A 15,840-nucleotide genomic window follows, 5' to 3' on the forward strand; every position below is an offset into this window, starting at 1 on the left:
GGGGCTTGGCGAACTGCGTCAGACGCATGGAGGACGGAGAGCGACGGACAGGGGTGTTATTTACAGCCTGCAGGACGAAGAGCTGTACTGTATTATACCTGTGCAGACACTACCTGCAACATTTCCGTGAATATAAGAGAGGTGGCCTGCTACTCGCAGAGGAGGCATTTATGGTCTCCGTTTCTTTGTGAGTTTTGGCTTTGCTGGACAGTTTCAGTTCTCAAACGTGACGGAAAATGGTGGAAATGTTACTTTAATCGCTTGATTATTTTGACCAAACAATGTAATCACAGACGTCGAGTTATTAATATTAGTCCTCTAGTCGAGTCGAGAAAGCTAAGTCCAGTAGCGAAATGAATTGTTCCGATTGTGATAATGATATGATGGCTGCAATGTTACAACTGTCATAAACAACAAAATACGCTGTTAATTGAAAATTACATCGAAAAAAACATAGCTGATACATTTACTACTACACCTAATTTGCATTTTGTGTTTTTATCAAAAATAGCTGGTATATTGCAAATGTTTTTTTTTTAATCTTGTCATAGACTATTTTAAAATGGCTGAAAATGGGAAAAAAAACTCTTATGTACAGGGTTGTAAATAATTAACCAACCAATAACCAACCACCAATTTTATAAGAACATACCATTTTATTTATCCAAAAGATCTGCAGACCTTTTGTGACGATATATTGTCTCGTTTCCATTTCTTAGCTTTACACGGTGTTTATCAAAGTTTTCTCATGGATTCATTAGTTGCAGCAATATAGTCTCTGTTTATTCTGCGATATTTTTTAACATGTCTCTAGGTGGCAGTATAGTGATGGAAATATATTGACAAGCATTTTTTCCTCCGTGAAAATCATCACGTTCGCTGATCCTGGAATCTGTGTCACTAAAGCTCCTGCACACACAAATGTTGGGAGGTGTTGGTTGAAATTGTATTTGCTCTTCTATTACACAACAAGACAAGTTTTTATTACATCCAAGATCTGAGTACTATTATTCATTAAATGTCAACATTATGTGATTAAATTTTCAATAGGATGCCTTAATGCTATCTTTCATGAAATACTAACACTCGTTGAAAGCTATCTTTTTGTTATGACAGAAAACAGAAACAAATCCTGCAAAAATGTGGAAAATTAAATTTCTCCTTGTCAAATGATCCTTTCTCTCTCAGTCCACATCCATTTATATGTTGCTCTCATATGAAACTGCGGCCACTAAAGTAGAAGTTTTAATCTGCCAGAGAGATTGGAAAGTGTACACATGTTCATGAGTGCTGACATTGGCTTACTCTAAAATGAGCTTTGTTTATTTCTTTTGACCCAAATTTGTTCATTGGGTGAATGTTAAAGTGAGCTCTGACACTTATAAACAGTTGCTATAGAGAAGAAGACACAGTTAGTAGGATAATAAAGTAAAGGTTATTTTTGGTTCCCGTAACACGAGGCAGTGCAGAGAGTAATCCTGCAGCTTCAGCAGAGGTGGATAGTACATTTACAATTCAAATACAAATTTAAAGCACTAGTACTTTACTTGTGTTTTTTCCATTATATGCCAATTCATACTTTTACTCCACAACAGTTCAGGGAGAAATATTGTAGTTTTTACTCCATCACATTTAACAGCTTTAGCAAGTTTGCAGATAAAAAAATTTATTTACCTCCCCAACATATGATAAAATATAAAACAGCGTATGAAATCATAATAACTGGCTCCACCTTAACCACCTACAACACAAATAACTGCTTCAGTAATACATTTCTGCACAGAGTACTTTTAATGTGATACTTTAAGTAGATTTTGGTAATAATACTTAGCCTATGAGTTTCGCATTTTCAATGCAGGACTTATACTTGTAATGTAATTTTTCCAGTGTGGCAAGTAAAACTTTTAGTATTCTGGAAAATACAACAAGTTGTCATTCTAATTAATTATCGGCATAAAGTCTCCTCTAAATATTATTGTAGAATTGGTACAGACAAAAGGAAAGGTCAAAAAACTGGGGTTTTTGCAAAACACTCATTCAAACCTTTCTGTCCATCCCCATCTAGTCCCCACTGTGTACTATGAATGGTTTCTATTAACCACAGCTGTGAAATATACAAAATACAGTGCAAATCCATTTAGAAAGAGATATAGTACGATGATATGATGGAAAACAAAGCAGCTTCAATTTAACGCCTTTATAGAAAGTTAACTACAAAACATACTTTAAAAATGTAAAATAACCTCTTGTCACTGAAAAATACCTGTTTATTTCTCATGCATACCAGGGTCTCAAAAATGTCCCCTTTCACCTCAGAGCTCAGTCCCGTTGGGCAGAAGGTGACAGCAGCAGATAACCTGTTCCCATGTTTTGCCTGCTTTTCATATCCTTCATCAGGACAAGGATTCTTAAATACAAATTTCAAACAAGGTCTTAATGAAGTCCAGGCTTTTGGAATAGAAACAAATTGACCTGACGTTATCTGGTGTTGGCTAGCTGTAGGAAATCCAGCCCAGATGTGAGGGACACTTGATTGTTTCATTTTTTAAGAGTCACTATCAGTCAACTGACCGATGAAAAACATTCTCACACATGGCAAAGGAATGAATCAGTTACTGAAGCATTAATGGACAATTCATGTGAATATGGATGTGTGTGTGTGTGTCTGTGTGTGTTTGATAGGCAGGACACAGTGATACTTTAATTTTAAATGGATACACATTGATCCACAGGATTAAGGCAGGTGTTGTATCATGTAACTGTTTTGCTAAATGAACATGTTTATTTGTTCTCAGCATTCAAACAGTGAGTAATATTTTCAAGGTAGGTTTATACCTTCAGGCAGACAGACTGAGTGTGGTGTTACAAGAGGCTGGTGCTGCACCATGACAGTTGTTGGGTTCACTCAAGTTCAGTTGGAAATGGGACCCTTATGTACATAACAGACTTGACCGACGACAATGGCTCCTCTGCCCAAAGTGGATGGAGATGAAGTGGTCTGCCAGGAAGCCCAGGCAGCAAAGCTAGACTGATGGTCAGATGTTTGTTCTAGTCTGTATGGAAAAAAGCCACAATGTTTACAAAATCCAGGACAGAGAGTGGGCCAAGCCAGCTCACTAGGGGAATTCAAAACACTGTATCCCAAGAGGGCACCTTGAGGAGAAAAAACACTGCTGTCCATAAATGGGTAAAGCCAGGAGTGAGGGTATTATTGGGAATAATAGAGCTCCTGGCTGTACTCTGCAGCTGCGGAGGACTGAAAGGATTCATTTAGATTGACTATCAAATGAATCAACCCTATTAACCTCGATCAACCGTATTCTAACTTCTAATCATTTTCATTCTTCATGCAACCTGTGCATCAGGTTAGCTCGCGGCGGTAAAGCAGCGACTGTCTGAGATTTATGCTTGGCTGTGTTGTAAAAGATGTGGCTCTATGATAATAAATCAATACAGCCTAGTGCTCAGACAGAAGTCTCTTGAGAGTGTAAACATTTCTCTCACACTATTTCCCAGTGTAAGTGTTGGAGTACTGAAGAGACAGTGAAAGGTGAAAGGATTCTTATTCCTGGCTTTTATCCTGCCAACAGTCATCAAATGTCAAATGAGCTCATAGCTGCATTCATAAAGAGGAAGGAGGAAGGGTCCAACTTGAAATGTAAAGTCATATAGAGGAGAGTTGGATAGATAGCTACTACATACTGTATGTATGTATGCACAGGCTACAAGGCCTAAATAGCTCTAGTAGCCTTTATAGTTAGTTGAAGCATAATAAAGCTTATTTTCTGAAGTGAAAAATTGAACTGAACTCAATTTCAAACTTCATCATTTCAAAAATGCTCTTACAAGATGTTATTAAACCTTCTTTCGTCCACCTGAACTAATTTTTCATCTCTAATGTGATGATTCCCACAGTGCTCTCACTAAACAAATGGTTTCCTTTGTCATTATTAAAGGACAGCTGAGAAATCTCTCCAGCTTCGTGCGCTCAGAGCAAGCATCCAGTGAAAGAGACAAAAATACACAGGGGTCCAGTTTCATCACAGTCTAAAAATAAGACAATTTAAGTGGTCTAACAAGCATCAAAAATGGACAATTTTCAGAAACATCAAACACAGGCATTGCATGCTATCACTCATATCTCATATCCTGTGGTGGGACTGACATTTACACCCCGGGTCTGAGAAACTAAAGCCTCATTATCTAAACTCCCTGCCAAGCAGATGCCTCATTTAGTTCATGTGACTCTGTTTTCTCTCTTTCTTTTTTTTCTGACTATATGTGGACACAATGACTTAGCTAAAAGCCCCAATCTTAGATGAACGTACAGTCCGTACACAGTGAGATTAGCCTCTCCACCCAGAGATTGCCTCACTGATTCTCTACACTTGTCAAGGATTAGTACTGTCCAAATACAGTTAATAGCACATGAGAAATTTCTCTCCCCTGGAAAAGCATTTGAATCAAGCGGCCTTCTCGGATAAATCTGACATTCCTGACTTCCATTATTCACAATCTGAACAAAACCACACAGCTTACAGTAAAATGAAATATGTCCTTACAAATCTGAGGAACAAACTCTTGGCTCTGCCCCAGTAGCCAATATTTTATTTATATCAAATGCATATTTTGACCTGTCGCATCTGCCCTTCACATGTTTGAGGACCCACTGACAGGAAGCTTGGGAAGCGCCTGCCAAAGCAACTGTGACACATATGCATACTGAAGACCATGATATACTTATCATTACAGCATGGAGTGAGAATGCATTACAAATGGTCTTCATTACATGATGTGATTAGGAGGAAGATAAATTGGAATGTAATAATAGGATTACAAGAAGACATACATTCTGTAGCTCTCACATTTTGTGGCTTTTCATGACTGATTTCTAAGTGTTACGACTAATTCTGCTTATATTATGAAGTAGAAATATTTTACCATTCCCTCACGCGTTATGATTATCATCTACTATCTCAGACACCATCTACTGAGAGGTACATCCTCACAATCCTCCTCTCGCTCTGTTTTTTTTTTTTTTTTCACCTGTTTCCCTCTCAAAGCGTCTCGCTCCTCATTTCTCTCACGGACTTGCTTTTCACTAAGCAGCTCTATCAGTTCCCCCTCCCTCCTCTTCTCCCTCCCACCTTACCTCCTCCTCTCACTGTCACTGTGCTTCACAAACTGAAGTGGATCTTTTTTACACTCTCTCCTGTCTCTCCTTTCACTATTTACTCTCAGGACGCGATGAGGTTAACAGCACTGTGCGTATGTGGGACCCTGCTGGCCTTTTTGAGCCTCTCTTGGACCACAGCAGACTCTGGTGAAGGAGACCTCCTGGGGGCTAAGGGATTTGGGCCCTGCACTGCAACTCTGCAAATTGAGGGGCTGTGCAGAGAGGGGCAGGATGAGAACACATGCCCCTACCTCTTCAGTCTGCCACCGTTGACTGTTCATTTGCCAAAGCAGCTCGGAGAACTGGAGAAGATCATGACGGATCTGCAGAAGCTGAAGGACAATGTGGATCAACTGAGGAAGATGTGTGCAGATTGTACAGTAAGCCAAACTGAGAGAGAGTGTGGAAGGCAAAGAGAAAGAGAGCATGTGAAACTGAATGAAGGTACATATGGACCTGAGGATGAGAGTAACTGGGCGAATGAGAGAAATCCTGACAGACTAAAAGATTTTAGACAGGAGTGTGGAACAGACAGTGTTAAAGTGGAAAAGATTATGGAAGGAGATGGTAACACTGATTCAGAAAAAGGAACAATTCTGGAAGAGAGAGAGAGAAAGAAATGGGAAGCAGAAAGAGAGAGCTATGAAGGGGTCATAAAAGAAAATGAGAAAGCAGAAACCTTAAAAGAAGTGGCAGAAAAAGATGGAAAAACTCAGACAGAGGGGGCAAAAGGAAAGGACGAATTGGGGCAGTTAGAGAAGCCAACTGCTGGTGGAAATGAGAGAATAGTGGGTATGATGAGAGAGAGGGTTGAAAAAAATAACAGAGAGACAGAGACAGAAAGAAATAAAGAAAAAGGTAGAAAATGGGATTCAAAGGGAGATCCAGACGATAACTTGGAGAATGGAAAAGAAAGAGAGACGACCACTAATATAAAAAATAAGGAAAAAACAGAAGAAAGTGACCATCATGTGTGGCGAGATGAAACAAAGGAAACAGACGAAAAGACCCGAACTGAAGAAGACAGGGGGAGTGATGGAACAAAGATGTCTGAGGACCATGATGAGCATATAAATAAGGAGCAGGAGCAGCACAAGGAGGACAGGAAAAAGAAAATAGAAAACAGAATAAAAGGGGAGCGAAATAATGAGAAACCAAAACAGACTGAAAGCATCAGGCATGCAGGAAAAGAGAAAACTGTAAAAGAGGGGAAGGGGGAGGAGAAGGACAGGGAGACAGGCAAGGAGATCAAAACAGAAGGAGAAAAAGTGGTCCAGAGTGTACAGAGAGACAGTGATGGAGAATTAACATCAAACAAAGCAACTGAAAGGACAGACTTTGTTTCATTCAGCCCGACTCTTCAATCCTCCATAAGTTTAGCTCCGAGACATGACTCTATGGACTCAAACGAAGCTACAATTCTTACGTCATCTCTTCCATCTCCTCCTTTGTCCAGTTCACATTTGATACCAGATGTCACTCAAGGGATGACGGTAGCCGCTAATGGACTACTAACCCTAAGCACAGAAGGTGTAGCAGCGGGCATTTCTGAGCACCCTCACCCCGATGCAGAGGCAGGCTTTAGGGCCACAAGTAGGTCAACAACAGCCACAGTAAGGTCATTGGGTGGCCCCGGACAACAGATAACCAGTACGACTACTAGGTTCACCTCTACAACTAGTCCAAGTCCAAGTCCAGGCTTCCAGGATCAAGTTAGCTCAACTACAGCAACTACAACCAGCACAACTCCCAGTCAGAATTTGTACACAACTACATTCCCAGGAGTTGCAGATGGCAGCCGTTGGACAGCTAAAACGAACATTGGCTCAAACACTAAGATGGTCTTGAAACCTCTACCAGGTCGAGGAGCAAAGCCCGGTGAAAAGTATAAACCTGGAATGAAGCCTGAAGCAGACCGAAAACTAAAAAATCCTAAGAATGACCGTAAACAAACAAAACACAACCAAAAGCAGAGGCCTTCTCACCAAAAACCCGCAGCTGACCAGAAACCCAAACCTGGCAAAGACCCTCAACAGGTCCAAATTCCAAAACCTGACCAGAGAGTATCACCTGATAATTTAACTACTGATCAAAATTTGAAAAACAAAACAATACCTAAGCGTGACCAAGACCGTACAACTGTTCAGAACAATTTATTTGATCAAAAGCCAAAATCTCATCAGAAGTCTATACCTCCTGTCCAGAGACCTAGATCTCATCAAAGACCTGTAACTGTAAACACAACCGGTTCTGATACAGATCCTCTGACTGGCCGAGAGCCTGAATCTGTTGAAATCACAACTGTTCGTCAAAACTCCAAACACGAGAAAAAGCTGCATCATCGTCTCAAAACAAACAAGCCTGAGCAAAAGCAAAACCCTGAGAAAAAGCCAAAAAGTGAAGAAAAAGCAAAACCTGATCAAAGGTCTGAACCTAACCAGTATTTCACACCTGTTCAAGAGCCTGAATCTGAAAGTGATAACCAAAAGTCTGTAACAGAATTAATGGGAAATTCTTACGAAAATACTTCTCCTGAGCCTAAATCTTACCAAGTCTCAACACTTGGACAAAAGCTTACACTTGATCGTATTAATATTACCCCTGATCAAAAGCCTGAACCCAGCCAGAACATTCTTATTCTTAACCAAAACCCTAAACCTGGCCATGAACCTTACCAAAAACATCCAGAGCCCACAACAGGCCAAAAGACTGAACCAAATTTGAACCCTAAACCTGGCCAAGCACCACAAACAAATCAGGGCCTTAAAACACGTCAGCCTGGCCAAATGCCTAATCCCAACCCAAAATCTGTGCCTGATGAAATCCCTGAGGCAGAATCCAACAAAACATCCAAACCAAGGCCTCCCCCTGGACATAGACCACCAATTACACCTACTCTCAAGCCAGGAGCAACATCTGTTCAAAGGCTAAAACCAGCGGTGCAACTAAAGCCAAGCCCAAAGACCAAAGCAGATTTAGATCCTCCTCATATCAGCGGGACTACTTCAGATGGCATCCAAAATTCTCAAACTGACATGCCACCTACATCTGGTCCCATAAAACAGACTGCTGTCACTCTGGGTGCAAAGACTTCCAGCAGCCTGGAGACTCGACCCTTCCCTCTCCTTCACACTCTCCCTGAAGGCTTCACGATGAGCCCAAACAGCAGGATTACGTCTGATCTGAGGCCACAAACAGCCGGTCAACCATCATCGATCCCAATGACAACAAGACCAAACAAAATCATCTGTGGGATCCTCCCAAGTGTTATCCCTAGCACCACTCCAGGATCCACAAAGCTAAATCTAGCTTCTAATACTGACACCGGCTTACAAGCTAAGATACCTCACAATGTGGAGGAAACAGCGCCCAAACAAACTCCAGATCCAGGGAAAATGATGATTCCAGTCCCTTCCCCCAGTGCACAAACTGACTTCTTCAGGTCAACAACCCCTGCCACCTCTGGCTTCAAGCCCTCCGCTGCTGAGTCTTCCACTCCCAGTACACGTGAGCTGCGTGTGAAAATCAACCAGGTGGCTGCTTTCATCAATAACAGCTTGAGTCCAAGTGGACCATCACTGGATAGGCGTCCAAAAGAGCACCCTGAGTACAACCAGGGAGGCAACAGGCCTGACCGCAAACTGCCAACACGGATACCATTTAAAGGCAAGACAAATTATTTCATGCTGTCACAGAGCAGATCAAGTTTTGTCTTTGTGTGCATACGATGTATGGTAGCAAATAACACTGATTTGATTTTAATCTTGCTTTATGTAGGCTATTAATATTCACTACACAAAATAGATGAATACAAATGAATTTTAGCTTGAAAACGACTAAAGAACTGCTGTGCATTAGTATTATAGGTGCCTTCATTGCATTTCTCACTAAAAAGGCAAATGGGTATAACCGGAGCTGAAAGGATTTTCAGTAAGAGGCTCACATGTAAGCTCTAATGACTCTCATGTAAAGAATCATAATATAATTATATGGTGTGTGAGATCATCTTTGTGCTATACATCACAGCTATTATTTGTCAAAGGAGGAATTTGCATACTTGTGCATAATGTGTGTGTGAGGGATAAAACCACAAGTATGCATAGACTCACTGCTTAAAAACCTCTTTCAGTGCAGCTGTCTTACAGTAAGTGAATAATTTAGCACCAAATCAATCTTATCGATTCTTGAGTTTGAGTTTATGAGTTTGACACTTGAGCTCAAACACTGCATATGAATCAATCAAACAACTAACAGCCTGCTAATCATACAGTAACAGATGTAGGTCAAGAAGATTCCCATATCCCATTTGTTCAACTCATTCTTTACAGACTACATCACACTGTACACCTGTGTTTAATCAAAGCAGTTAACTCATTTGATCTTTACTACTTACTTTTTTTTTAATTTAAAATTTTATACGTGTATCTACTGTGGAGGATCACCTAGAAAGGCTCCAAAAACACTCAATCTTTTATGGTGGAAAAGTAGTTCTGCACTGACCTGTTGCACTTGTGACCTCACCCAACACATTTCACGGCTGCATCCCAGCTGCAGTGATAATTTCACCTGCATTATATGAGAAGAAGCAGGACTTTAGTTAGTTCATTTCCTCCATGAGGAAGGGCTAGTTTGCTTTTGGAGGAATTTGAGACAAAAAAAAAAGTTTTCATAATCCTTTTCTTCCAATTTCCCTTTTCTGCAGTCACCACGGTGAAAAGAGACTGCTCAGACCACCTGCTCCGAGGAGAAACAAAAAGCGGAGTGTACCAAGTGACCCCTGACATCCGTAGCAAAACCTTCCCAGTGTTCTGTGACATGGAGCTGGGTGGAGGAGGATGGACCCTCGTGCAGCGCCGTCTGGACGGCAGCGTGAGCTTCAACCGCACCTGGGCTGAGTACCGATCAGGCTTCGGGGAGCTGGACGGAGGAGAGTTTTGGCTGGGTAACAATATGATCCACCTGCTGACCCGGGACAGGGACATGGTGCTGCGGGTGGAGCTGGAGGATTTTGACGCAGTGATGGAGTATGCAGAGTACGAGCAGTTCAAGGTGGCAAGTGAGCGTCTGCGCTACAGGCTGACAGTAGGAGGTTACTCTGGTACCGCGGGTGATGCTCTCCGCTTCAGCAAAACTTATGATCACAACAACAGGCCGTTCACCACCCCGGACAGGGACAATGACCGCTATCCTTCCGGGAACTGCGGGGCCTACTACAGCTCCGGCTGGTGGTTTGATGCCTGCATGGCTGCAAACCTCAACGGGAGATACTACGTGGGAACGTACACTGGAGTCCGGGATGGGATTTTCTGGGGGACGTGGCATAATATATCGACAGAGTATTACCCCACCAGTGACAGACGGTCTTTTAAAACTGTCAGGATGATGATCAGACCAAAAGGCTTTGCACCATGAGCTGCGAGTCTGTCTGGGCATGTTTGAAAACAAAATTAACACAAAGGGTGTAACTGCTAACTCCAACCATAAGCTCCTGAGGTGCCCCTTTCAGTTTTAATAAAACCTATCATAATCTCCGCACAGTTGTTGTTCACCATTTACACAATACTGCCGCCTTGTGGTGGTTGATTTTGCAATAGCCTACTGGTTTGTATACAACTTAATGACAATAACTGAGGATGTACATAGTTAAGGCTGTAGTCCTTGTTACATAGTATCTTTTTTTAAATAACCGTTTAATATTAATATATCATAACGTTGTTATTTTTCTTTATATGAGAGGAATTTGTTCAGTGACGACAGAGAGAAATCCTCTTGTTATTTTTCTAGTCTGAATCTGACAGGTATGAAGCACAGAGACGGATGTTTTTTTATTACAGTACTGGAAAGCCAATTGATGTTGATTGAAGCTGTTTGGGATGTTTTATAATAAAGTTCGTTTTGTTAAGATAAATAAAATAAATTTACATAAATGATTTGTATTCGTTTGTTTTGCCTGCTGAAATTAGCTGCAAATTAAAGTACAAAATGATCAATAGACTTAATAACAATTACATATTTATATCAACATTAGACAATGAGTCGATTGAGCAGATTTACTTTATAGAAAACTATAGAAACCCAATTCAGTCAGTGGAGCTTTGGAGGCGCATAAATGCAAGTGCAGGACACAAATTCCCTACAGCCTTTGCGGAAAGAATGACGACACATGCAACTTGCTTAAATAGGCCTTCTGATTGGACAAAACTAGAAGGGGACGGCGCTATGTTTATGCAAGATTCTACATCCGGTCTATCAAGATGACTACAGTGACGCTGAATGAGACCGGAAGTAAAAGAGTTTGCTTTCAACATAAAAGCAAAAAAAAAAAACGTGTGAAGGGATAAGGTGTTGGTACTATATTGAGCTGTAAAGATTACTTGATTAATTGGTTTGTTGATCTTATCTTCAGTGCAGTATTTCTATACAACAGGGTGAAAAACAAGGAACTCCTCAGTGCTTGTTATGTGTTGTTTGCAAGCCTGGATTATCAACTGGCCATACTGGGCAACTAAAGCTTTCTGCCCCACTGCAGTTCTTGGATGCAGAAATATCCAGACTTTTAGTGTACCAACATTTTTTTTGCTAAATAAATTGAAAATTTCTTTGGTAATATGCACTTAAATTGCACAATATCAACGGATGTGATAAGGGCCTTACAGTGGGCTCTGATTTAGCAAACGTGTGGACAGGTGGTATTTCAGTTTAGAGAATCTGTACATGTTGCACAAAGCAGGGCGGGAATGTGGGGTTATTACCTTGAAAATGTTTTCATTACAGAAAATAAACCAAGGCCATGGAAGTTCAGATTGAAAATCTAATTATTTATGGTTAAATAGTTTACTGTGTGAACATGCTAAGAAAAGGTCTAAATTATGTCCAATATGAAAAAAAAATTAACAAAAAATTCAATTTGCTAAAAATACACCAAATATATATTTTTTTCACACCTCCTTTATACTCTCCACTTTTCATTTATCTTTTCTTTTAGATCACTTACTATTACAAGCACTGGAAGAACACACTGCAGCATCTGGCTGCTTTAACACTTGCTTGTGTTAGTAATAGTGATGTTGCAAATTGTAATTGTCGCTTTTAGTGTGAAAGCTCATACCGGAAGTCCGGTCTTGTTGTATAAGTGTATCACAAGTTTGACAGTGTTATGATAGTCCATATCGACTGAATGGCAGCGTTTCTAATTCAGAGCTCAGCCGGTCAGCGGGGATGTGTCGGACTTCTCCGCTGCTGGTCCCTCACAGTCAGCCCCAGGACTCTCAAGACCCCCCGGTGCCCGCTGCACACTTCACGGTCCTTCTACAGCTCTGCCCCCGCGAAGTCTCCAGCACATGTAGAGGTAAACCAGCCTCTCAAGCAGTGGGCTCTGGAGGTGAGCCCCTTCTGCACGGTGCGGGCACAGCTGGCCTGTAGCATCTCCATCCGCCCGCTTGACCTGCACGCCTTCCCGGAGGCTGACCGAGCCTTGATAACAGTCCACGGAACAGACGCCGAGCAGCAGGAGGTGGATCTGGATCACCTACACGTTCACTACGATGATCAGAGCAAAGAGCTTCTGATCTCCGCTGAGAAGGTGAACAGTAACGTGTCGATTGATCTGGCTGCACCTATCAAAAGCAGTGAGTGTCTCCCGTGAAATGATGCGATTAAATGACAACTCAGTTGTTATAAAAGAGTTACTGCACCACATTGGATTTCATAGAAGTAACTTCACTGAACTTAGGTGTGCATGAATAATTTCAGAATGTGTATTTTGTTCAGATCTCTACATTAACACTCAAGGAAACGGCAACGTAGCAGTTAAGAAAATGGAGTGTGACATCTGCAAGGTGCAAACAGAGAGAGGCAACTGTTTGCTGCACTCTGTCAAGGTAGGTGTTGGCATGACAACATAAACTAATGCTTATTGCAGAAAGTGCACTGATATGATACTGGTTGATATCAGCATTCCTTTGCCACTTCATACAACTTTCAAATTACCCATTTAATCACAGATCATTTTCTTAAAGCGGTATTGACTAAAAAAGACTCTTCAAAAAGCATATTGGAGTCAGTATTGGCTGAAATGTGTGAAGAAAGTACGGCTTCAAAAACCAATGTCTTCTATAACTGCTTATGTCACCAAGCAAAAAAACAAAAGAAACCCCACAAGTGTTCCTAAAATCTTCAGAGTGACTTCCCACTCCTGATCCTGTCACTGTTGTTTGCTGTATCTCAGGGTCATCAGGTGAAGGTGCAGTCCAATGGAGGACATGTCACAGGTGTGGGCACTATCCACGGCAATGTGGACATCAGTACATGTGGAGACAGTGTAAGGACGACAGTGTTACTACTTGTTACTTGTTGGTCTCACACTCAGCAGACATTAGGGGGCAGCAGCAGCCTGAATAAAGAATTTATCTAAATGTGTTTGAAGCACTGAGTTGTATGTTTCACTTTATGATGTGGAGATAAATCTAAGAAAAAAGTTTAAATTATACATCACCTGACTACAGCCCTGTGCCATGCTGTGTGTTCGCAGGCAGTGGATGTCAAGAAGCTCCAGGGCACCGACATGACCGTTTCAACAGAACACGGCCCACTGAAGGTCAAAGCCATCTATGCAGAGTCCAGCTGCATCTCCTCCTGCTCTGGGAGAGTACAGCTGGGGCATGTGCACGGTGAGCAAACTGCAGCATCCATTACTCACCTATACTAAAGCAGCTACAGTATACAGTATATTCTCATCTAAATTGTTTGTGTGGTTAGTGCTGCAGCCAAACTCAAGTGCAGAGTGAAGCAATTAGCAGTGGTGGAAAGTAACTAAATAAATCTACTCAAGTAACATACTTCAATTTTGAAGTACTGCTCATATTTATACTCGACTATGCTAGACTTAACATACACATGAACACAGCAAAAATCTTTGTCTATTGGTGAATCCTGGGAGTCTTATTTAAAAAAAAAAAAAAAAAAAAAAAAAAATGTCTTTAAAGTGGAAAAAATCAACCAGTGTGAGTGTGGTCATTTCAACTTTTTTCCAACAAACACACCATTTATATTCACTTTTTCCTGCTTGTACACACACTGGGAGGAATTTTTGGCCGCCACTGTCCACGAGCCATTGTTACGCATCTGCCTTGTTAATTTTGGTCGGGAGAACTGGCCTTTGGTATGTCAGGAATCCTGGGCTCTGATCCAACAGAGTCTATTTTAACTGCAATGTGGTTTCAATTTATCACAAATTCTGTACTGGATGTTTGTTTTGGAGGTATCTATAAAACAAGTTGAAAAAAGACTCATAGTTGGAAGTACAGATTGGATAATAAAGGCAAACAGCCCTGTCACATGAAGTGAAGAAAATCTTTCATCCAAGTTAGAATCTTCCTGTCTTCATAGAATACATGGAAACAATTATCTTGTTAACTTTGGTGAACATTCATTCCAATTCTTGTATTTTTGTAACCTGCCTACATCAGTTAATACTGACCTTGTGCTTTCAATGATTAAAAGGCAATGCCACTGTGAAGAACGTGTCTGGAGATACAGTTATAGGTAAGCAGGCTGACTGATTGCACAATGACCTACGCATGGTGTCTATCAGTGGCTGGTAAAAACAAAACACGTGAGGCTTTTGCTTTGTTTTTGCAGATGGTTCAAATAGTTTCCTGAAGGTTTCCTCTCACAGTGGAGGCATTGATGTCTACGTAGGAGACAGTGGCAGTGCTGAACTCCACAGCCAGGAAGGTAAACACACAGTATAAGGGGAATATTCACCTTACAAACCGTTGCTGTCTTTCCTCTGTACTGTCCAATCTTTTGAGTCATTTTCTTGTTCTTAGTTCATCCCTCATTCTTCTGCCTTACGCAGGAGCAGTGTGTGTGCGTGTCCCATCCACGTTAAGAGCAGGGGTGGAACTACGTGGATCGCCGGTGGAAATCAGCCCAGAGATGGTTCTGCATGAAGTAGAAAACAACACAACCCAAGGCCAAACCACAGTTACTGGTAAGCCATCGTTTTTTCATTACAGCACATTTTACGGCAAATAAACCCTCCAAATAAATCAGCAAATAATGTTCTTATTCCTTCACATACTCTGAATATCTCCTGTATTTCTCTTAGGTTATATGAATGGAGCATCTCCAGTGGACCAGTGGGTTAAAGCTCAGGCAGACAGAGGCTCTGTAAGACTGAGGACACAAAGCTGGTTTGAGTCTCTGAAGCTGGGGAGCTGAGCTATGACTGACTGGATTTCTATTCATAATGCCGCATCACTGCACTGGGGCTTTAAACTTACAGTGCCAGATATTTACTGACTGAATGAACCTTTACCTCACTGAAGTATTTAACTCCCTGCTCAGGATATGTTGTACTTTTAATGAGGAAATTATTTCAGGTGAGGCAGGGTATTAGATGTGGGATTGAACAAGTATTTAACAAATATTCTGCATGTGTTAAAGATCACTGTACATACACTGAGTGTTGGAAGCATACTTTGTAACTTGTAGCTGCTTTGTGCTGAACTGTAAAATTGTTCTGAATGTTTATTAGAAACTGTTAGCTTGTTCAAATTATTGGCTGCTTGTGATTGTTTTTCATCTGTATGACATGTTAATACTATAAAATAAATTAGAAATGTCACACTGCAATAAATTAAAATAAATTATATTTCCCA

The 15,840-nt window shown here is 41.0% G+C and overlaps 2 protein-coding genes across 2 annotated transcripts; both read left to right on the plus strand.

Moving 5' to 3' along the window:
• Positions 1-48: 48 nt before the first annotated feature.
• On the plus strand, positions 49-11,105 carry LOC130176311 (mucin-2-like). The gene is made up of 3 exons (XM_056387325.1): positions 49-187; positions 5,242-8,842; positions 9,879-11,105. Exons 2-3 carry the CDS (start codon positions 5,248-5,250, stop codon positions 10,586-10,588), a joined length of 4,305 nt encoding a protein of 1,434 aa, XP_056243300.1. The 5' UTR covers positions 49-187; positions 5,242-5,247; the 3' UTR covers positions 10,589-11,105.
• Positions 11,106-12,285: 1,180 nt separating this feature from the next.
• On the plus strand, positions 12,286-15,828 carry fam185a (family with sequence similarity 185 member A). Its single transcript, XM_056387340.1, has 8 exons — positions 12,286-12,804; positions 12,947-13,056; positions 13,404-13,496; positions 13,707-13,845; positions 14,678-14,719; positions 14,816-14,911; positions 15,036-15,170; positions 15,288-15,828. The coding sequence occupies exons 1-8, from the start codon at positions 12,354-12,356 to the stop codon at positions 15,398-15,400; spliced, it is 1,179 nt and encodes a 392-aa protein (XP_056243315.1). The 5' UTR covers positions 12,286-12,353; the 3' UTR covers positions 15,401-15,828.
• Positions 15,829-15,840: the final 12 nt, after the last annotated feature.

The sequence above is a fragment of the Seriola aureovittata genome, chromosome 10 (assembly GCF_021018895.1).
Source record: "Seriola aureovittata isolate HTS-2021-v1 ecotype China chromosome 10, ASM2101889v1, whole genome shotgun sequence".
In the NCBI taxonomy this organism is placed as follows: Eukaryota; Metazoa; Chordata; class Actinopteri; order Carangiformes; family Carangidae; genus Seriola; species Seriola aureovittata.